This window comes from Haliotis asinina, chromosome 5, assembly GCF_037392515.1.
Source record: "Haliotis asinina isolate JCU_RB_2024 chromosome 5, JCU_Hal_asi_v2, whole genome shotgun sequence".
NCBI lineage: Eukaryota > Metazoa > Mollusca > Gastropoda > Lepetellida > Haliotidae > Haliotis > Haliotis asinina.
The window spans coordinates 68817054-68841660 of record NC_090284.1 but is presented as its reverse complement, the minus strand read 5'-3'; the positions used below and the strand labels follow the sequence as shown (position 1 = coordinate 68841660).

The 24607-nt window shown below is 41.9% G+C and overlaps 2 protein-coding genes across 2 annotated transcripts in view; one reads left to right on the top strand and one right to left on the bottom strand.

Moving 5' to 3' along the window:
* Positions 1–24607, top strand: part of LOC137284127 (beta-1,3-galactosyl-O-glycosyl-glycoprotein beta-1,6-N-acetylglucosaminyltransferase-like) — a 57924-nt gene that overhangs the window by 14501 nt on the left and 18816 nt on the right. The gene's annotated exons all lie outside the window — the stretch shown is intronic.
* Positions 11453–12892, bottom strand: LOC137283245 (uncharacterized). Its single transcript, XM_067814672.1, has one exon. It carries the CDS (start codon positions 12890–12892, stop codon positions 11453–11455), a length of 1440 nt encoding a protein of 479 aa, XP_067670773.1.

Genomic DNA, 24607 nt, shown 5'->3' with positions numbered 1-24607 from the left:
GAAAAAGAATGATAAGAATGGTATTTACGCAATTCGAACTTATCATTTTGTTTCAAATAGGTTTCTTGAAAACAAAATGCTGATGGTTTAAAGTCCTGTGCTAATAATTGTACTTCATTAAAATTAGTCCTAAGTCCTCTGCAGTTCCATTGGATTAAGGAGTTAATGTTCATTTTATAGCAGGTGGTAGTGCTGGGGACCGACTTTTCCCCTTCCGAGGGTACAGGGTCACGTGATCCCTTTTGTACTCTATCAGATTTTTGTCTATAATCTACTTTATGACAAGAATTTTTCACTGCAGGAGATACTGTTTGTGAGTCAGTCTGGCAAGAAGATGTTGCATGATTCTTATCAACAGCAGAAACTGATGTACCTAAAGTATGTTTGTCAGCTTTAACCCAGGTGATATATGTCTGACATGAAACAGACCGAACAGATTTAACATGAGAGCGAGCTACAACAGCAGAGTATGTTATACTTGATGACTGAGGCGAGGCTGCATTTACTAAACGTTTTCCCTCAGGATAGGTGACATTCTTTTGAGTTTTGATTTTGATAATTGCATATTCACGTTTCCAGATTTCACATGACTTTGATGAAGACATATGGTCTCCAAGACAAATGATACATTTTGGAGATTACAAACAGTCAGAACCTTCATGATCTTCTTCACCACATCTGTAGCATGTTGCACGATTCCTGCAAGACTGGGCACCGTGACCAAACTTTTGACACTTGTAGCAACGAAGTGGATTTGGAATATATTGCTCCACTTCGATATTACAATATCCAGCTTTGATATACTTTGGGTGTTTCGGTTGTGAAAAAGAAATCAAATAAATGTTTGTATTTAAAGTTTCTCCATTTTTCTTAAAAGTGAATCGTTTGACATGAGTGACGCCTTGATTTTGTAGTTCAGTGGCGATTTCTGTTTCACTCATGTGGGCAAGCCACCGGTCTCTGTCTCTCAAGATGCCTTTGCTGCTGTTTAGAGTCTTGTGTGGAGAAACAGATACTACAGTATTTGCAAGCTGTTTTGTAGATATGAGGGTAGCTGATTGTTTCGTTGTTTTACACTCTATGAGGAGAAACCCAGATCTAAGTTTTGTAACAGTTTGGACATCACCAACAAGTCCATAAATTGCTTTTGATGTGGCAAATGGATTGAGTTTTAGACGTTCACCGTCATTACAAGATACAACCAAAAATCTACTCCATGTATCCGGTTATCTGTTTGTAGCACTGTCCGCATCAAAGGACAAACACTCATCTAGTGCTCGTTTATGTTTTTTGGGTTGAGCCATGGCTAGTAATAGAAAGTTCACCATCCCAGCTCCCCACCCTCCACACATGGACAATGTTATATACAAGTGGCTCTCCGACTGGCAGCACCAAGGATATTGGAATGGTATACTCCAGAAGATTAATTCAAAATTAATCGATCCACCAGATTGGCCCATGAGCCACCGCCTTCTGGGTATAAGACTCTATGCAAAGTTCATAACATCAGTTTTCAAATCTAAAAGTGCTATGTGAATGAAAAAGCCAAGGCCAAAATTGAAACAGTACAAAATCAAATCTGTGCAATTACATGAATAATCCACGCACAGGGCTTGGCGTGACCAGCCGATTGGTCGAACCGGGCCCATTCGACCACCCGTCTAGGCAAAGTCAGGGACAAAGTGGTATATTGAGCAACAGGAACACGGTTACAGGCCCCCAGTGCCCTCAACCACCAGGATCCCTTCCTCCGCCGACACAGGGCCGCAACCCAGGGCAAACGGGTTGGTGGACCAAACATCCCCCCGGGTCCACTATGGGGGTGTCGGCGAGCTCTTAGCGTTACCCAGCACCCACCACGAGGAGGTGGCTCGCCACGGGTGCCCTTGCAATTGAACCTCCTGACAAGAAACCATTACAGTTGAACCCTTTCGCGGTATCTAAGGGTATTCAAAGTATTGCGTTCTTGTGCACTGCTTGTTGAGTGCGCATAAAAACAGCAAGCAACAAATCTGATGAGTATCAAATCTTTTGTGGGCATTCCGGTCACGGTCTCTGCTCACAAGACCTTAAACACAAGTAAAGGTATTGTCAGAGATCGTGATCGACTGTTTGTTGATATGTCATAACTTGACATAGCCTGCGAAATGAAAGATCAAGGTGTGCTTTATGTCAAGCGTTTTTCAACCCGGAAAAATAATGAAACTATCCAAACAAACACCTATCTGTTTTCCCTCTCGTCTCCAAATGCTCCACTGTAACATCCAAGTTGAACCCTACATCCTCAACCCGCTCAGGTGTTTTAAATGGCAGAAATATGGACACGGTGTATCTACCTGTACATTGTCTGTTGTGTGTGCTCACTGTGGTGAGAAGACACAACAGAAGATTGTGACAGTGCTTTTAAAAAATGCACCAACTGCTCAGCCGACCGTTCATCTTCCTCGAAACAGTGTCCAATTTGGAAAGAGCAAATGGCGATTAACAGAATAAAGCTTACCCAAAATATCTCTTTTTCTGAAGGAAAGAAACTGGTGAAGAGATCTGGCCTGACAAAAAAGTAATGCTACAGTAGCAAACACATCACCTGTATAGCTCTAAAATAACAAAATCATCCACAAGCTGCCAAACTACCTTGACTTTGGCCAATTGTGACTCTCCACAGCTTTTGTCCCCTGCTATGTCACCTCAGACTGAGGAATCACTTCCTAGTACATCAAAGTCTTCTTCCGATCATAAATCATCATCAAGTGGCAGAGCGCCTAAAGGGTCACGAAATATAATTCAGTTGTTCAATAAATATGGGTCTCTCGAGGACATGGACGTTTCTGAAAACGTCCATTTTAGGGCACATAGCTTCTCGCCCTCCAAAGGAACATGGTCCAAAAAATTAAAGGTAAAGGTACTAAATCTACTGTCCATCATCTTAAACATGGAGATCAGTTACTTACGGATAAATCAGACGTAGCAAATAAACTGGGCGAAACCCTCGCTAAACACTCTTCCTCTTCTAATTATTGACCTAAATTCCAGCAGTATCAAAACAACAAGAAAAGAAAACTATTAATTTCAACTCAGATAATGGGGAAGATTATAATGATTTTTTTCTTTTCTATTCATGAGCTCCATACTGCTCTTGATCAAGCTCATGATACTGCTACAGGAGCTGATAACATACATTATCAACTCCTGAAGCATTCACCAGAATCCTACCTAGAAACTCTTCTAAATATTTTTGATGATATTTGGACATCGGGTAACTTTACTCCCTCATGGCGTGACGCCATAGTAGTACCAGTACCTAAACCTGGACGTGATCATACGGATCCGTCTAATTATCGACCTATTTCACTAATTAGCTGTGTTTGCAAGACCATGGAACGCATGATAAATAATCGACTTGTTTGGTACTTGGAAACTAATAATCTTATCACAGATATACAATGTGGTTTCCATAAAAACAGAAGTACAGTCGATTACTTAGTGCGTTTGAAACCATTTGTGAAAAATGCGCTGATTAATAAACAACATGCTGTGTCTATCTTTTTTATCTTGAGAAAGCATATGACACAACCTGGAAATATGAGACTTCTGTCGTAAATACAAACCCCATAAAGACCGAGAACTATTTCTCAGTGGTACCCCAATCAAAGTGGTCAAGGAGGCCAAGTTCTTGGGACTTATTTTCGATTCACGTTTGACCTTTTTGCCGCATGTTAAATCCCTTAAAGCCAAATGTCTGAAGGCACGCGATTTATTATAGGTTGTTTCAAATTCAAAATGGGGAGGGGATCAAACTACCCTTCTTCACTTATATAGATCACTGATCACTGGACTTGATTACGGTTCCATCGTATATGTTGGAGCTTGTCAAAGCAACCTAAAACTACTTGATCCTGTGCACCACCAAGGCCTAAGACTTTGTCTCGGTTCTTTTAGAACCTCTCCTATCGACAGTCTATATGTCGAAGATGATGAGCCTTCTCTCAACTATAAAACTATCTTTACAATACATTACTAAATTATCTTCTAATGAGTCTAACCTGGCGTCTAATTGTGTCTTTAATCCTCTCTGTGAGGATTTGTATAACAAAAAGTCTTCCCTTGTTCTGCCTCTTGGGCTCAGAATTAAGCCATTTCTTGCTGCTTCTAGAATTGAGCTGGAAAATATTGCTCCTTCTCGTCTTCTTTCTTCTCCTCCTTGGCAGTTGATTAGGCCACAAGCTGACCTAACAGTAACTACATTTAAAAATTCAGCAACGAATGAATCACAGTATAAAGAATATAATCAACTAAAACATAAATATAGCAATTATAAATCCTTATTTACAGATGGGTCCAAGGACGGTGGCGCAGTGGCTTGTGCCACTGTCATTGGATCCAGAACAATATCTTCTAGATTACCAGATAATAGTTCTATTTTTACAGCTGAAGCTAACGCCATATTAACAGCTCTTAAATATGTTCAAAGACACCTTAAACGTAAACAATATATAATGTATTCCGATTCTCTTTCTTGCCTTCAGGCTATTGAAAATATTTCTTGCAAACATCCACTTTACATAGAAATAACTGAACTGTATAATGATCTTGCCACTGGTCAATACGACATCGTCTTCTGTTGGTTAACAAGATGTAGGAATCTCTGGTAACACATTGGCTGACCTTGCTGCGAAAGCAGCACTCAACAAATCTCTGACACCACTTCTTATTCCTTCTAGTGATTACAAAGCCACCATTAGATCTTATATCCGTGGTCAATAAATTACATGAGATAAAACCTTAGATTGGTTATACCCACTTGGGTTGTCAGTCCAGATTTGAAGAGTTTTTTTACGACGATGTCGTATTGGCCACACTATATATACTCATGCGTACCTGTTAAAAGGTGAGGATCCTCAGTTTGTATCCCTTGTGATGAGAGAGTCACAGTCAAGCATATTCTGCTTGACTGTGTTGAATTCTCCATCACAAGGGATAAGTATTTTACAGTACTTGAAACTGTCTGTCATTTGAAAAATTAGATATAAACTGAGGCAAGCGACCTCTCAACCCAAAAGAATGTAAATATTTTAAAATACCAAGACTGATACTGCATGTTAACGTTGTTTTCTAATAAAAGAATTTTTAACAAATGATTCCAAACGAACCAAGTGGTCAATTGTGCTTCGGTTTCTACGGAAACCACATAGTATATCAGTAATCAGATGGTTTGTTTCCAAAAACCAAACTAAGCGATTGTTTACCATTCGCTCCATGGTTTTGCAAACGCAGCTAGTTAAGGAAATAGGTCGGTAATTTGATGAATCCGTATGATCCTCCCAGGCTTTGGAATAGGAACAACTATGACTTTTCGCTATGAAGGGGGAAAATGTTGCGTTATCCAAATTTGGTAACAAAATGCCAAGTAACGTTTGGAGACATGATTCAGGCAAGTATTTTATGAGTTGGTAATGGACATCATCAGGTCCTGTTGTAGTATCGTGAGACGAACAGCAACAGCATGAAGTTTCTTTTTAAGAGGAACAGGGCTATGAATAATACCATGTCTCACCAATATGGAAGATCCACCAGTGTCTTTGTCACCAGGGAGTGAAAAAGAATGATAAGAATGGTATTTACGCAATTCGAACTTATCATTTTGTTTCAAATAGGTTTCTTGAAAACAAAATGCTGATGGTTTAAAGTCCTGTGCTAATAATTGTACTTCATTAAAATTAGTCCTAAGTCCTCTGCAGTTCCATTGGATTAAGGAGTTAATGTTCATTTTATAGCAGGTGGTAGTGCTGGGGACCGACTTTTCCCCTTCCGAGGGTACAGGGTCACGTGATCCCTTTTGTACTCTATCAGATTTTTGTCTATAATCTACTTTATGACAAGGATTTTTCACTGCAGGAGATACTGTTTGTGAGTCAGTCTGGCAAGCAGATGTTGCATGATTCTTATCAACAGCAGAAACTGATGTACCTAAAGTATGTTTGTCAGCTTTAACCCAGGTGATATATGTCTGACATGAAACAGACCGAACAGATTTAACATGAGAGCGAGCTACAACAGCAGAGTATGTTATACTTGATGACTGAGGCGAGGCTGCATTTACTAAACGTTTTCCCTCAGGATAGGTGACATTCTTTTGAGTTTTGATTTTGATAATTGCATATTCACGTTTCCAGATTTCACATGACTTTGATGAAGACATATGGTCTCCAAGACAAATGATACATTTTGGAGATTACAAACAGTCAGAACCTTCATGATCTTCTTCACCACATCTGTAGCATGTTGCACGATTCCTGCAAGACTGGGCACCGTGACCAAACTTTTGACACTTGTAGCAACGAAGTGGATTTGGAATATATTGCTCCACTTCGATATTACAATATCCAGCTTTGATATACTTTGGGTGTTTCGGTTGTGAAAAAGAAATCAAATAAGTGTTTGTATTTAAAGTTTCTCCATTTTTCTTAAAAGTGAATCGTTTGACATGAGTGACGCCTTGATTTTGTAGTTCAGTGGCGATTTCTGTTTCACTCATGTGGGCAAGCCACCGGTCTCTGTCTCTCAAGATGCCTTTGCTGCTGTTTAGAGTCTTGTGTGGAGAAACAGATACTGCAGTATTTGCAAGCTGTTTTGTAGATATGAGGGTAGCTGATTGTTTCGTTGTTTTACACTCTATGAGGAGAAACCCAGATCTAAGTTTTGTAACAGTTTGGACATCACCAACAAGTCCATAAATTGCTTTTGATGTGGCAAATGGATTGAGTTTTAGACGTTCACCGTCATTACAAGATACAACCAAAAATCTACTCCATGTATCCGGTTATCTGTTTGTAGCACTGTCCGCATCAAAGGACAAACACTCATCTAGTGCTCGTTTATGTTTTTTGGGTTGAGCCATGGCTAGTAATAGAAAGTTCACCATCCCAGCTCCCCACCCTCCACCGAGTATCACATGGACAATGTTATATACAAGTGGCTCTCCGACTGGCAGCACCAAGGATATTGGAATGGTATACTCCAGCAGAAGATTAATTCAAAATTAATCGATCCACCAGATTGGCCCATGAGCCACCGCCTTCTGGGTATAAGACTCTAGGCAAAGTTCACAACATCAGTTTTCAAATCTAAAAGTGCTATGTGAATGAAAAAGCCAAGGCCAAAATTGAAACAGTACAAAATCAAATCTGTGCAATTACATGAATAATCCACGCACAGGGCTTGGCGTGACCAGCCGATTGGTCGAACCGGGCCCATTCGACCACCCGTCTAGGCAAAGTCAGGGACAAAGTGGTATATTGAGCAACAGGAACACGGTTACAGGCCCCCAGTGCCCTCAACCACCAGGATCCCTTCCTCCGCCGACACAGGGCCGCAACCCAGGGCAAACGGGTTGGTGGACCAAATATCCCCCCGGGTCCACTATGGGGGTGTCGGCGAGCTCTTAGCGTTACCCAGCACCCACCACGAGGAGGTGGCTCGCCACGGGTGCCCTTGCAATTGAACCTCCTGACAAGAAACCATTACAGTTGAACCCTTTCGCGGTATCTAAGGGTATTTAAAGTATTGCGTTCTTGTGCACTGCTTGTTGAGTGCGCGTAAAAACAGCAAGCAACAAATCTGATGAGTATCAAATCTTTTGTGGGCATTCCGGTCACGGTCTCTGCTCACAAGACCTTAAACACAAGTAAAGGTATTGTCAGAGATCGTGATCGACTGTTTGTTGATATGTCATAACTTGACATAGCCTGCGAAATGAAAGATCAAGGTGTGCTTTATGTCAAGCGTTTTTCAACCCGGAAAAATAATGAAACTATCTCATTAAACACCTATCTGCTTTCCCTCTCGTCTCCAAATGCTCCACTGTAACATCTAAGTTGAACCCTACATCCTCAACCCGCTCAGGTGTTTTAAATGGCAGAAATATGGACACGGTGTATCTACCTGTACATTGTCTGTTGTGTGTGCTCACTGTGGTGAGAAGACACAACAGAAGATTGTGACAGTGCTTTTAAAAAATGCACCAACTGCTCAGCCGACCGTTCATCTTCCTCGAAACAGTGTCCAATTTGGAAAGAGCAAATGGCGATTAACAGAATAAAGCTTACCCAAAACATCTCTTTTTCTGAAGGACAGAAACTGGTGAAGAGATCTGGCCTGACAAAAAAGTAATGCTACAGTAGCAAACACATCACCTGTATAGCTCTAAAATAACAAAATCATCCACAAGCTGCCAAACTACCTTGACTTTGGCCAATTGTGACTCTCCACAGCTTTTGTCCCCTGCTATGTCACCTCAGACTGAGGAATCACTTCCTAGTACATCAAAGTCTTCTTCCGATCATAAATCATCATCAAGTGGCAGAGCGCCTAAAGGGTCACGAAATATATTTCAGTTGTTCAATAAATATGGGTCTCTCGAGGACATGGACGTTTCTGAAAACGTCCATTTTAGGGCACATAGCTTCTCGCCCTCCAAAGGAACATGGTCCAAAAAATTAAAGGTAAAGGTACTAAATCTACTGTCCATCATCTTAAACATGGAGATCAGTTACTTACGGATAAATCAGACGTAGCAAATAAACTGGGCGAAACCCTCGCTAAACACTCTTCCTCTTCTAATTATTGACCTAAATTCCAGCAGTATCAAAACAACAAGAAAAGAAAACTATTAATTTCAACTCAGATAATGGGGAAGATTATAATGATTTTTTTTCTTTTCTATTCATGAGCTCCATACTGCTCTTGATCAAGCTCATGATACTGCTACAGGAGCTGATAACATACATTATCAACTCCTGAAGCATTCACCAGAATCCTACCTAGAAACTCTTCTAAATATTTTTGATGATATTTGGACATCGGGTAACTTTACTCCCTCATGGCGTGACGCCATAGTAGTACCAGTACCTAAACCTGGACGTGATCATACGGATCCGTCTAATTATCGACCTATTTCACTAATTAGCTGTGTTTGCAAGACCATGGAACGCATGATAAATAATCGACTTGTTTGGTACTTGGAAACTAATAATCTTATCACAGATATACAATGTGGTTTCCATAAAAACAGAAGTACAGTCGATTACTTAGTGCGTTTGAAATCATTTGTGAAAAATGCGCTGATTAATAAACAACATGCTGTGTCTATCTTTTTTATCTTGAGAAAGCATATGACACAACCTGGAAATATGAGACTTCTGTCGTATATACAAACCCCATAAAGACAGAGAACTATTTCTCAGTGGTACCCCAATCAAAGTGGTCAAGGAGGCCAAGTTCTTGGGACTTATTTTCGATTCACGTTTGACCTTTTTGCCGCATGTTAAATCCCTTAAAGCCAAATGTCTGAAGGCACGCGATTTATTATAGGTTGTTTCAAATTCAAAATGGGGAGGGGATCAAACTACCCTTCTTCACTTATATAGATCACTGGTCCGATCTAAACTTGATTACGGTTCCATCGTATATGTTGGAGCTTGTCAAAGCAACCTAAAACTACTTGATCCTGTGCACCACCAAGGCCTAAGACTTTGTCTCGGTTCTTTTAGAACCTCTCCTATCGACAATCCATACGTCGAAGATGATGAGCCTTCTCTCAACTATAAAACTATCTTTACAATACATTACTAAATTATCTTCTAATGAGTCTAACCTGGCGTCTAATTGTGTCTTTAATCCTCTCTGTGAGGATTTGTATAACAAAAAGTCTTCCCTTGTTCTGCCTCTTGGGCTCAGAATTAAGCCATTTCTTGCTGCTTCTAGAATTGAGCTGGAAAATATTGCTCCTTCCCGTCTTCTTTCTTCTCCTCCTTGGCAGTTGATTAGGCCACAAGCTGACCTAACAGTAACTACATTTAAAAATTCAGCAACGAATGAATCACAGTATAAAGAATATAATCAACTAAAACATAAATATAGCAATTATAAATCCTTATTTACAGATGGGTCCAAGGACGGTGGCGCAGTGGCTTGTGCCACTGTCATTGGATCCAGAACAATATCTTCTAGATTACCAGATAATAGTTCTATTTTTACAGCTGAAGCTAACGCCATATTAACAGCTCTTAAATGTATTCAAAGACACCTTAAACGTAAACAATATATAATGTATTCCGATTCTCTTTCTTGCCTTCAGGCTATTGAAAATATTTCTTGCAAACATCCACTTTACATAGAAATAATTGAACTGTATAATGATCTTGCCACTGGCCAATACGACATCGTCTTCTGTTGGTTAACAAGATGTAGGAATCTCTGGTAACACATTGGCTGACCTTGCTGCGAAAGCAACACTCAACAAATCTCTGACACCACTTCTTATTCCTTATAGTGATTACAAAGCCACCATTAGATCTTATATCCGTGGTCAATAAATTACATGAGATAAAACCTTAGATTGGTTATACCCACTTGGGTTGTCAGTCCAGATTTGAAGAGTTTTTTGACGACGATGTCGTATTGGCCACACTATATATACTCATGCCTACCTGTTAAAAGGTGAGGATCCTCAGTTTGTATCCCTTGTGATGAGAGAGTCGCAGTCAAGCATATTCTGCTTGACTGTGTTGAATTCTCCATCACAAGGGATAAGTATTTTACAGTTAAAACAATTAAGGATCTTTTTACTAGCCTTAATTCTCATTTAATTATAGGTTTTTTAAAAGAAATTGATTTTGTGGTTGAATTTTGAATAGTATGTTTCTGTAAATAGATGTATTTTAATGATTGGTAGTTTGAATTAGTAACTTGAATTGTTCGTGGCTGTACCCTCAAGGGGGGTTTAACTCATTAAGGCCGAGAGACGCATATATGCGGCAAATTAATTAGCTTCTCACAGCGAGACCCGCGTATTGGGGGTTATGAAAAGCACCTCTCATTCAGCGAGAGACGCGTATTGGGGGTTTTACATTTTATATTCGTACATTACCTTTAATTTCAATCAATTTAGCAGGAATGATCAAAGATTAGCCTTTCTTACTAGAGAGATTACTTTCTGTGTTAATCAGAAGAACTATTAATGTGTTTTGATAACAATTGCTTGCAATGTCGGGGGCTTATACAGGCAAATGAAGACATGTCTGCGAGAAAAGGGTTTATGAGAAGTTGTTACAGGAGGTACGTGTTTGTTACTCGTCATTTGGAGTGAATACTAAGATACTATGTTTGCACATTGATTGAATTAACGGTGACAAGGTTACGAAACCTTCTTCTAAATTAAATCATTCATTCATTCTTTGTAATAGTTCATATAATGAATCGTAGACATAAATAGCAATACTGTATTACACTCTTTATTCAAATATACTGAAAGGCCACAGGCCTATAGTACAAGCAATCAACTTCAAAACTTTAGATAAAAATCATTGTAAGTACAGCATACAGATACAACATGCCATAGCATATCTTATTCAGCGCATCACATGTTACGTAATTAGTTATGACAAATGGGTACCTACATGTAACTAATATTATGTTCTAACATATATTCAGCTCTGAATTTCATTGCATAATACACAAACATTGCCAGGTTTTGAAGTATAATTTTGTTTCTATTACTCAATAGCGCAACAAATTTGTGTTGGTTTGCATGCACACTGTAGTATTTGTTGACATAAAGATTTCTCAATCGAGTATACACCGGGCATATTAAAAGAAAATGATATTCATCTTCAATGGCACACTGGTCACAAAGCTTACAAATCCTATTCTCTCTATCAATCGCTCTAAATCTTCCACTCTCAATATATAAATTGTGCGAGGAACATCTAAATCTACTTAACGCCGTTCTAAACTTTTTGACATTAATAACTGACAGATACATTTCCTGGTCTAAATTATATTTAATCATTCTATAGTAAAGACATTTGCTCGAAAGAGACATGTTTTCAAACCATTCTTGCAAATACATATCTTTTAGTCTTCTCGTTAATTCTGAAATAAACAAGTTCTTAAAATCGACATATTGATTGTTCCAGACATATCCAAAGCCTTTTGAGAATAGAAATTTTCTAATTGCAGTAACCCAGTTAGTGTGGCCGTTTCTATCAAATAGTACCAACATATTGTAGCATTTTTTGGGTAAACGATACGGGGGCATATTCAATAATTTTAACCAATATTTAATTACCTTTATACTCGTAAATAGCGACATTGGATATCTACCACATTCTCCGTAAACCATTAAATTCGTTGTATTGTGTTTAACACCAAGAAATTTCTTGCAGGCTTGTAATTGCACCCGTTCAATATCTGGTAGATGACTTAACCCCCAAATTTCAGCTCCGTATGATATTATAGGGTAAATTTTTGCATCAAATATCTTGAAGTACGAACTTATATTTAAATCTCCAAATACATTCAGTTGCTTATAGAGACCTATCATGACCTTCTGAGCTTGCAGACTTGCGTACTTAGCATGTGTTAGCCATGAGAGACAGTGACTAAAAAATATTCCCAAGTATTTATACGAATTGGTGGTTTCTAGTTCTATGTCCCTGTACTGCCATTTCTCATTTTTCGCTAGGCGCCCTCCCCTTTTGAAAACTACTACTTTAGTTTTATTCCTGTTAACCTTTAACTTGTACTCATCACAATATATCTCTAGTTCCATTATTAGTTTTTGTAAACCTGCCACAGTGCTCGAGAATAGGACAATGTCATCTGCAAAAAGCAGCAGAAATACGTGTACAATATCTGGATGCAATTGGATTCCATTTTCACAATTCATTTCAATTTGAGTTGCTAGTTCATTAATGAAAAACGAAAATAAGAATGGGCTAAGTATACAACCTTGCCTCACTCCAAGCTCTAGGTTAAGTGTATCTGACAATTCATTATTATTTCTGACGCAAGCTTTTACATTTTCATAGATATTGTGTAACAGATTTTTCATTTTCGGGCTAAGTCCATGAGTACTGAATGTATCCCAAAGTTTCTTCCTGTCGACAGAGTCAAACGCTTTTTCAAAATCAACAAAAAGAGCATATAATTTACCACCCTTGAAATTAAGATAACGTTGTATAATACTATGTAGGATAAACATATTGTCTATGGTCGTATACCCATGTCTAAATCCAGCCTGAGACTCGCTGATTTTATTCATTGCTTCCCCCCACGTCACTAGTCTTTTATTTATGATAAAAGTGAAAACTTTACTAAAAATGCTTAAAAGTGTGATTCCTCTATAGTTGTTTGGATTGTCAACACTGCCTTGTTTATGAATTGGAACGATAATACCGATGGACCAACTGGATGGATAAGTTCCGCTTTCAAGAATGATATTGAACAACAGTTCCAGGTAGGGCGCTATTATATCTGCTGAGCTCTTAATCATCTCAGGTAAAACATCATCAACCCCAGGCGATTTATTACATTTTAAGTTATTGATACCATCAAGTATTTCTTCTCTACTGATCGGAGAATCCAACATATCCTTTGTTATTTCAAAACTAGAGTCAGAGGTTTCAGAAGCGTTTAATGTTTCTACCTTATCATTTACTCCTTTCTGTTGATCAGTTCTGAAATTGAAGAGGCCACTAAAATGCTGATGCCAGTCATTCATGTCAATACTGTTGTTTGATATGGTAGGATTCTTCAAAGACTTAAGTTTATTCCAGAACTTTTTTGAATCTGCTATATTATTTTCTATATCCGCTTTTTTGTTCTTATAATAATCAAGCTTTTTTTGTTTACAAACTGCATTATATTCATTTCTTACTTGACAATAATCTTCAAACGTTTCCTTGTCTTTTACCTTTCTAAACTTGTTTAGTAATTTACACCGTTTTCTTTTCAATTTTTCGCAAGTTGCATCATACCATTTGTTTGATATTCTACGTATCATACCAACTTTACGTTTCATATCTTCCGCTGCGGAACACAGTGCGTCTGTGACATATCTAATGCTATCGTCTATATTTGTAAAAGCAGAATCGATTGACTTGTCAAACAATAACTGAATGTTTTCAGACAATAGATTTTCTCGAAATACTTCAACTTTATCCTGTTGCCAATAAAACCTATAGGCCTTATTTGAATTTCTCTTAGTGTTATCTAAAGATCTAACATGTTGTGCTTTTACTGATAAGGTAACAGGTAGGTGATCTGATTCAGTACGTGACTGTATGCTAAAGTCACAAACATGGTCAAATAATACAGACGATGATATTATGTAATCTATTACACTTGCCCCGTTGTTACCTATAAAAGTAAAGTCTCCAACTTCTGTATCACCACCACAGCGCCCATTCATAATATGAATATTCATGATAGAACAAAGATCTAGTAAGGATTTAAAGTTCTGTCGGCGGAAAAACGTTTCAAATTAAAATAGTCTGTTAAAAAGTCCCACTGTGATGCATTTTGGTTTTCTGTATAATCTAGAAGGTCATCTTCTACAAAATCTGGGTTTGTACTAGTTCGGGCATTAAAATCTCCGCCACTGAGGATATAAACATCGGGTAAACCAGAAATGATATCTAATAAGGACTCTTGATACAGAAGCACTCCGATTTTACAGTTTGGTGATAGTTTATCATACCAGGTCGAGCTCTCCGGTTGAATGTAAACACATGAGTATAGAATGTCTCTGTCTAAACCAAATAGAACTCGATCAAATAATATGAAGATAGCATTATCTGTTAGCTTTATCCATTTCTTATAACTACAAAACTGACGACGTATTAACACTACCATTCCACCGGATAGTCTCCCACTAGTAGATAATTTGTCTGCTGTTTTCACTATCACATCATGATCAGGGAAGATATTCTGTAATTCTACATCACCACTCCAAGTTTCACTCAGGCCAATTACATCAAATGATTTAAAATAGTCAATAAAATCGGTGTCACCTAATTTGTGTATAATTCCACCAATGTTCCAAAACAAAAAAGTCACCGAGTCTGTCGGGTTATCATGGTCATTTGTAGTAGTAATGTGTATGTTAGGAATTGGCTGTACATATGAGTGTTTCCGATGCGCCGTAAAATGTTCCTTATGAGACTCAAGGCCCTGGCCACACCCCTAGTGGGTGTCGTCCATGTCCGCGTGACGTGAGTCAGACCTGGGTCTCCGGCTGAGTCCCTGGTTACTTCCACCCCAAGCGTTGTTACGTGTGCGTGAACGTGGTCGTGTAGCCCTGTTCGAGTGAGCCGTGTTGTTCAAGGGAACTTCCATCAGCTTGTTACCTTTAAAGTAGTAACGCATGTTGGGGTTCTCTGTACGCCGTCGCTGTAGCTCCTGACGTTGGAATGTGGTCAAGTCGTTAGCGATCCCCACTCCTTGACTTTTCAATTCACTTCTCAGCTTGACCGACCGCCATTTGTCCTCCCAATTGCACATTCTCACTATAATAGGCCTTGGCTTGTCCCCCCTTTTACCAGACAATCTGTGGGCCCTCTCAATATCCCTGGAGACTAAGGGTGGAAGATCAGTACCTTCCCTGGCCTTATTAAGAATGTCCAGCACTTTCTGCTTACTGTCAGTGTAAGTCTCTCGGTCCTCACCCTCAGGTACATTATACAGAACTAGGTTGTTTCGTCTGCTACGCTGTTCCTGGTCTTCTATCCTATAATCTAACTCCTCTAGATAACTCTCCATATTATGCGCCCGTTCATCTAGTGCGTCAACATCCAGTCTGATCACATGCAGTAGTATAGGGAATGGGGGTTTTAAAACACTTTCAAGAAAAGTCTCTACAAAGCCTTATTTACTAAATAAGGCTTTGGTTGGGTCCTTAGCTCTTGCTACTATTACCCCTACTACTTAACGTGTGTTGGAGGTAACACTGTGCCGTACGGTACGATCAATAATTCTTCTCTTACAAACCCCCTACCCGGCCCATCCCTCAAGTAGTATAAGTTAGGTTCGTCGGCTTTCATATCCACTTTATCTATGTTGTAAGTTTTGACTGACCATATAGGATCGGTGGCTCGCTTACGGCTATCACCCTCGTGTTCCCCCGGCTGGTATAGATACCTCACACTATAAAAAGTTGGCGGCCTATGTCATGTTTATATTGATGAAACAGTTTAACGTGAACCGCCTACGATCTCTTTGGTGTTCATAATAAAGGCTTGCTGGGCTTTTTGTATCCCCTGTTCTATGTACTTTTTTTTCTCGTCCTCGCTGATAGCAGACTTACGAGACTTGGATCGAATATCTTGTTTCATTCCGTTATATTTTTTGAGTTCAGAGAGGATTGAACGAAACTCCTCTTCTGAGATCTTACTGTCAGAGAGTGCCGTGGAAATACGCTCACTCACTGTGTTCAGCTTTGCTTCAGCCAGAACCCTGATCTCGTCGTGTTTCAATGCCTTACGATGAAGTCTGCGTGATACTAACTTAAGCGCCAACCCTGCCAACCCTGCCACCCCAGCTGTTATTTCAATACCTAGCACTATAGGTGCGGCCACGATGGTAGCTAACAACCCAACGCCTGCCGCCCCTAGTCCCATGCTGGTTGCCATAAGGGTAGTGTCAGCCCCGTCCACGATATTGAAAGCTCTATTGTACTTCTTACATAGTGCTTTCCGCGTGTCACGGTCTTGTTCTAGTTGACGTTTCACATCACATAACTGCCTCAAGCGGAACCCATCTACGGTTTCCAACGTCTTAGCTACTTCCTCTACGACTGGGTACAGACCCATCCTATAATATATATTATGAAAGATATTTTAATTGGGTTTCAGTTAATAGTCCATAAGTGAATTTGAATTCTACAAGGTCTATACCACTAGTCAGGGTAATAGGTGAGAGGTTAATAGACTTTCCTGTTGTAATCAAAACCCCACTGAGGCTTATTAAGCGGTTTATATGACCCGGGGTATCCCGTTGTATAATAATACGACAATGTTGACCTAGGTGTTCGTCATACCAGCGTACTGTCACCCCGGGTACAATTTGGTGTACTCTTGAGTTGTTTTCAGTGCTTAAATAAAAGAAGACTTCTATGATGAGTGTGGAAGGGGAATATATCTCAACAATATTTACTATATTACTCAAACGATTGCTAAATGTTAATTTATTTTTTCCTACAGACATTAACCTATTTACGGAATTAATAGACATCATGAATCCCCTCTCCGGAATGATGAAATCCCCGATCCAGCTACCGTTGTTACAAATCTTAGAGACCCACTCATTTTCGTCCATTGTTATATAAGGTGAGGCGAGTGTTAAGTTGATATTCCATTTAGGTTCTTTAAAATCTGATAACGGCACCCGTCTGTACACGTTGTCTTTAAAGTGCAGGATATATAAGGCGTCTTCCTCACCAGGCTGATCGAATCCCTCCGTATCTCCTAGGTCGTTAAGCGTAGTGTTGGGATGATGACTGGTCATTATTATACTATTACGATATAATTTCCAACTGGTTTTCTGATAATAATTCAGGGGTGAACTTCATACCCATGAAGTGTATGTTGTCAGGCAGGAAGATATTGGTTAGTGATATCTTGTTTTCCACGATCACGTTGACCCCCTGCAGACTGGTGTTGGAGCCGACATCCACCCGCACGTAAACGTTGCAAACTTGATACTGGTGTCGTTTCACCCACCCGAGTTTGAGCCCCTTCACGATCTCGACATCATTCCCCGATGGTTCCCCTAGGTAGACTTTGATGATCAGTGTTGAGTTTGCCGGTAGATCCTCTAGTATAGTGACCACACCTTCGAATTCAGACACCAACTGCAATTTCACGTTTTGTATGGCTGGTTTACTCGATAGCATGTGGGCTGCCATAGTGTTGAGTGGGCTGACGACTACGCTACGTCTCTGAGTTGGGACGTAAGCCACGAGCAGGGTTCCATTGTTCACGACTTTGTTTAGGTGGTTGTCTTTGTTATCCGTAAACACGTAAGGGGAGACGAGTCTAATATTGAGAAACCAGTCGTTGTTATCGGGTAACAACACCCACTTGTCATCTTCGGTGAAGACGACCATATATGGCTTGTTTCGGGCGACGGTAGTGCTCTCAACATCGTCTAAGTCGAACAGTTTACCCCCGAACGATGGGTATATTATCCAATTATTATTACCGGTGTTGACAAGGGCGTACTTAGTGTTGACTGTTGCTCTTGTGGTATCTACTATATCACTTAGGGTTCCACCGGAGGGGATTTCAACGCGTTTGTAAATGTTGTTTTTCAGTTGCAAGGCGTATGATTTACCATCTACTCCGGGAGCATCGAAACCGCGTGTGTCTCCGAGGTCGGAGATCCCGATATTGACGCATTTTTTCACTCCGGGCCCTTGTGCGCTGGTCATTTTACATGAAGCGTTAAGCTGAGGTATCCTATATTTACAGGATTATGATTTATATCTAACACTGATATTGTCAGCTCAGGTATGTTGCCCTGGGTTAATCTCTTATACTGCCGTGGTGAAAACGACTCGGTTCTACCGTCGTTGTATTTCTCAGTTTTCACCGGCACTGCTCTCAGTATAGTGGAAAGGTGACCTCCTTGAATGTTGTACGTTGTGCTCACCTGACCGAGATGAATGTACAGCTCTCGGTACGGTACTAGGTCGGGTAACTTCGTGCCTGTGACGGTTGTTGTTGGTTTTATCTCGTCAGGAGACATACCGAGTATCCTCGCTAATGGTCGGCCGAGCCTCAATGAGGTTCTTCCGTTGTTGATTAACACCACTATGCCGTTTGAGTCGTTCATCTTGAGTTCGGCTCCCAGGGGTTTGAAGACCTCGTCGTTTAGAGAGCACACGCTGTAGTAGCCGTCAGTTATCTGACTGCGAGTTCCACTGACGAACAGCTTATTGTTGCTGGCGTTGATGTTAGTCCATTGCGGTAGGTAGGTGATATCACAGAGTGCGACTTCGAGTTGGCCTGACGTGTTATCGATCGCGTGCGTCAGCTGAACGGCCTCACCGCTCGTTATTCCTGGAAGTGTTATGTACATATTATAATATATAATTTATATATTATAATATGGATTTAGCACACTTGAAAATCGTGGTGGAAGGTAGTACGGGGTTTAAAACAACCTTTATTAATATCTTTGAAAACTATATCGTGTCCGTTAATAACGCGCAGGCGGTGGTAAACTGGAATCAAAACCCAATGCAGTTTTGGCAGAACCAACTCAACTTTGCTGTGTGGTGTGCGACGACAGGGTCGGGTGTGACACCAGACTACGGTATAGACGAACTGAGTAAGGCGGTTATTTGGTTTCATATTTATTATCAAATGAGACGAATATTGAAGGAAATAAGTGCTCCTCTTCCCCAAGATAAAGCGTGGAGTATGACGAATAACCCCTATGATAAACACGCTTATGAACGTGTTTGTGGGGAGTTTGAGATTCCAACGAATAAAGACTTTCGCCTTCCTGGTGTGAACCATGGTCTCGGTATAGTTCTCGTGTACTTCTACAGGTCCGGAACATATCAGGCCGGTTCTAAAGATGGTTCATACAACCCACACCGTCATACATTTACAGGCCCCACAACGAATGAACAGATCCATGTCAGCTGTATAAAGCAAACCAATCCTGATGCAGCCACAGCCTGGACTAAAATGATCTCAAAAACATCGAAAGAATTCACTCGTGCTGGTACAATACGCTTGAACGACTCGATTCGAACGTACGTGTGGGCGCTGTTGGGTGCGCAGTCGATGACGCGTTCCAACATACTCGGTAAGGGAACTGCTTACGACGCTCAGAAACAGTTCGTTTCCAACGTTGAGGATGCTATCAATTCTCCAGTTGATCTCCCGCGGGCTTTCGACCGTTACCAAAACGTGTTAGAATATGCCAGATCGAAAGTCAATTACGTGTTTGGTGTGGGGCTGTACATGGCTCCGAGTGATATGCAACTAAGAGTAAAAAAAGTGGTGGGTTATAACAACAAAATAGTCATAGCCACGGCGGATCAAAAGTTGGGTATCAACCCCGATATTAACACCCCCTATATCCCACACATCCCACCACGTGAAACGGGTATAGTGGCGCCACCCCCGGAGCCTAAAGTTCAACCAACACCACAGGAGGTGGCCCCCCATATTCAGGCCTCCTATCAGCAGCATATTGATAATAAAACAGCCCTAGTGGTTGGTGGGGTAACTTTGGGGCTTATTTGGTTAAAGATTTCTTAGCCGCTACGTACACCAGACCCGCCACGGCGACGATGGCTGCCCACATGTTTTGACTGAGCCACATGGCAGTTTTAGCCAGAGTGCCCAACAACCACGAGACGATGCTACCCAGGATGCCGGGAAGGGCTTCGGCGGCTTTACCAGCCAGTTTAGCTAGGCCTTCCCCGAGTTTTTTTATCCAGTCTTTAACACCACCGCCTGTGGGAGTTCCCCCGCCGCCAGGTGTGGGGGTTCCCCCCACCAGTGACACCACCAGGGTTGATATGATGAAACCCAATGCAGTCAGAATGCTGGCGATGGTGATCCCTTGCTCCCGGAACAATATCCGAATCCTGTCTGCTAACGTGGTGTCTCGGTAGAGGACTTGATTGATGGTTTCCCGTATACGGTTGACCTGGGATCGAAGCTTTTCTTTGAAGGAGGATGCTGTCTCCAGCCAGGTCTGCCTTTCCTCTTCCAAATTACGTATTTGTTTCTCGATGTGGGCTTTCAGAGCCTCGTCATCAGTTTCACCGAGTTTTTTCTTTTCATAGGCGATGGTGTCGTCTATCTCACTCATTTTGGCCGTGCTTTTCGCGAGATGTCCGCGAATGGTTTGCATCGTCAGATCCAACCCCCGCAGTTCCCGAACGGTAAATTCGAGCCCCGGGAAGGGTTTGTTCTCGTAGTCGGCCAACACTTTTTTAATATCATAAGTCATGTTTTGATCTGATATGGCGTCCCTGATACCTTCCAGACCTTGAACTAACTTCGGAGGAATCTTAGGTCGCGCGCCACCGTAATCTCTGAAGCCTAGTTTATCGTGGATAAAGTCAATCCCATGTCGATTTTTCAGTGTTGATAAGGCAAGCGGTTCTCTCGAGTTTTTTTGCATGAGCTCGCTCCCCGGGTGAGCCTTCAAACGCAGCGCGCCATCGATGATGGTAAAATCGGAATAGTACCTTCCCGGCGCCTTGATGTTGTCTTTCTTTTCAACTTTGTTGTAATAATCGTCGACTGCGCCCTTAATGAGTTCGGCCCTTTGCTTCGATAATGAGGTCTCAACTGCGTCGACAGCCGGCTGTAGACCCGTACTGAATGAGGTCTCCTGGTCATCATCGAATGCCTGGGCACTATCGCCCGACATCTCCGTCATATCTGTGTCTTCATCCATTAGTATTAAAAATATATTTCATTTATATAACAATGTACGGTAGAAAATTAGATCCTTTCAGAAGATTGAGAGAGCCATTAGGAGCCAGAGCCGTGCGCCAGTCGGTTACTATCACCAACAATCCCAGCAAGATAGACCAGAATCAAACTCTGCTGGTTAGATTTCCAAACCTTGGTGAGAATGACCTCATTGTACCAGGCACTGTTCGACTGGCGTTCAATATCACGTTGACCTCCGACAACGACAAACACGAGCTAGTGCGTAACATGGGTCGAGCTATCATCAAGAAAACGACCGTCAAGATCAGCGGTAACGAGGTGCTGAGCATCGACGACAGCGACGTGTTTCACTGCTACAGGGATCTCTGGAAAAGCGAGGGAGAACGAGTCAATGATGTGTACCAGGGTATCAGCAAATCAACCCGGGCGCGCATAGGGTATGTCTTCACGCAAGACCAGCAAGACAAGCTATCGGACGGTGAAAAGGCCATCGCTCAAGCATACGGAAATCGATTCTGCGTGCCGCTCGACTTCGAGTTGCTCACGGGACACGCGCCGTTTTACCAGGCCGCGCTGGGTGATAGGCTCGAATACGAGCTCACGTTTAACGACTATAGCAAAGTAGTGCGTACGCCGAACGGTGATGAGGCCAGTTATACCATAGACAACATCTCTCTGGAGTTCGACATGGTCACTAGCCCGGAGCTGGCCAGGCAGGTTCGAAGCCAGTACTCTGGGAAGATGGCTATCCTGTACGATCGCGTACTGAGGCATAGATCAGTCGTGCGAGATAAGAGCGACACTGTGTGGAATATCAACCTGAACGTGCCGGCGCGATCGATGAAAGGTATCCTGGTCGTCCCCGTGGAGTATTACGATCCATTCCGGAGGGACAGCGAGAAGTTTTTCAACCCCGAGATTGAAAAGGTGGAAGTGACCATCGAGGGCGTGCCCAACCAGCTGTTCAGTCATGGTATGAGACCACACCAGCAGTGGGATGAGATAAAAAAGCTACCAGTGGGGGATTATATAACAAAGGACCTGGACCTCGGCTCCGTGCAGATCGGTGAATACCTGACCACAAAGTACGCCCTATGGTTGGACATGCGATCCACGGATGATGATAAACTGCACGGTAGCGGGCGCCGTATAGATAACGGCAGCGAAGGGATAACCATCCAGATTACTAAGAAGGCTCAACCCGCTGGTAAGTTGAAATTATATCTGTACGTTATTATGGATGCGCAACTTAATATAGACAATGGGAGATTCGTGCAAGCCATCTACTGATGGGGGGTACCCCCCCCACTGCCCCAACTACCCACTGACCCACACTGTGCCATAGTGTGCGGGCAGACTGGCTGTGGGAAGACCGTTTTCGTGTTGGATATGTTGGAGGGTTACTACAAGGATATGTTCGATAACATCGTTATCATGTGCCCTACTCTGAGCATGAATAAAACGTACGCGCGACCTTGGGTGATGACGGACCCGGACGTACACAAAATCGACCCTGGAACACGCCTGCAGGACTGGTTGAAAGCTCTTCACGAGAAATTTAAAGGGGAACCGACGCTGTTTATACTGGACGACTGCAGCGCTAATCGCGAGATAGCAAAAAAGAGAGACATGCTATCGTACCTGGCCTTCTCCGGCCGGCATGCAAATCACAGCGTCTGGGTGCTAACGCAGAAGTTCAACTCGGTGTTGAAAGACCTCAGGGAGCAGACGCGATGGGTGGCCTTATTTCACTGCAAGGACAGGGATTCGTTCGAGGAGTGTTTGAGAGAGAACGATGTGATGAGCAAATTAGAACGGGAACGGGTGAAGAAACAGCTCGCTGAAACTAAACACGCTAAGCTCGTGCTCAAGACCGACCAACCAGTAGCATATATAGTATGCTAAGCAAAGCTAAGCAAAGCTAAGCAAAGCTAAGCAAAGCTAAGCTAAAGCTAAGCAAATGCTAAGCATAGCTATGATATTTGAAGTGTTTGTTGTGTGCAACTTAACTTTCATTTCTCTGTGTTTTGTCTACATCGGGTATTATATAGTTAAAACTAAATCTTACTTGTTATATTATAAGATGGAGTGTGAGGAATTGCTCGAACAATTGTCGTTGGAGGGTTCCCCCACTGGGGGTGTGGGGGATTCCCCCAAGCGAGAGAAACTGGTGGCGTTGGCTGTTGGCGGCAAAGCCAAACATTACTTTGGGGAGTACACTCCGGATAAAATTCACAAAATGTCAGCCGTAGAAATCGATAAGCTGTACGCTAGATACGAGTCCCGGCTCGGAGCAGAAATGACAAAGACAATAGGATCGGCTATGACCCAGATATACACCGGTATTGTATCACACTTCCTTCCCATTCCACCAGAGCGCCGACTTTACCTGTGGGAGGACCTCGAGAAAGACCCTTTTATCGAACACGCCGTGAGTTCTATCAGCTGCGGGCTGTACCACAAATATGGTATGTTGTTGGCTCCAGTGACGGCGGCGATTATCACAGCAAAACATTGTCAATTTGAGAGAAAGAATAATAATAATAGTATAGATGGATGCTGCTCCCGAGGTGACGGAAGTGACACAGGAACCAGTGAGGGAAACCCCTCCCGAGGTGATACCCCCCACACCCCCAACAGTGAGGGAAGTGACCCCTTCACAAACAGTAACCAGACAGAAGAATCCTAAGAGAGTAGCTGCCGGTAAAAAACGGTGGTGTAACCAACATAAAGTGACCAACCCCCGACTGTTGTTGGCTGTAGGTGTAACTGCTGCCTTGGCTATCTCGTGGTTATACGTGGGGGTACCCTCCCACAGTGAGCCCCCACCCAACAGTGAGCCCCCCATCCCCACGGTAGACCCGCATATCATGTTATAATTTTAATATTTTATATCATATACATAATGTCTGAGGGGAAAACGTTCGTCAACGACGCATACCACGCCACAGTGGTCGCCAGTCTAGCCGTAGGGTACGCTCGGTTGACTAAAATGGTGCTTAAACAACCAACTATCAAGCTAGATTTCAACCTGCAGGATATGGGTATGCTCATAATGAACCTTGGTATGGCGATGGCCACAAAAGACATCCTAGTAAAACAAGGAATAATACCTGATAATATAATGAAATAAATATAGGGATGGCCACGATAGCTATGATGGTCGGTGGGGCGTTAGTGAATGCCCTGGCATTTTCCGGGAGTAATTTCCTCTTCTCGAAACTACGAGATGATCACGCGGCTGAAATACAGGAAGAAAGGAAGCGGCACGATCTCGCTACTGAGAAATTACAAAGAGCACAGGCTGAGTACGCTAAAAAACGCCTCCAGAGGATCGATTT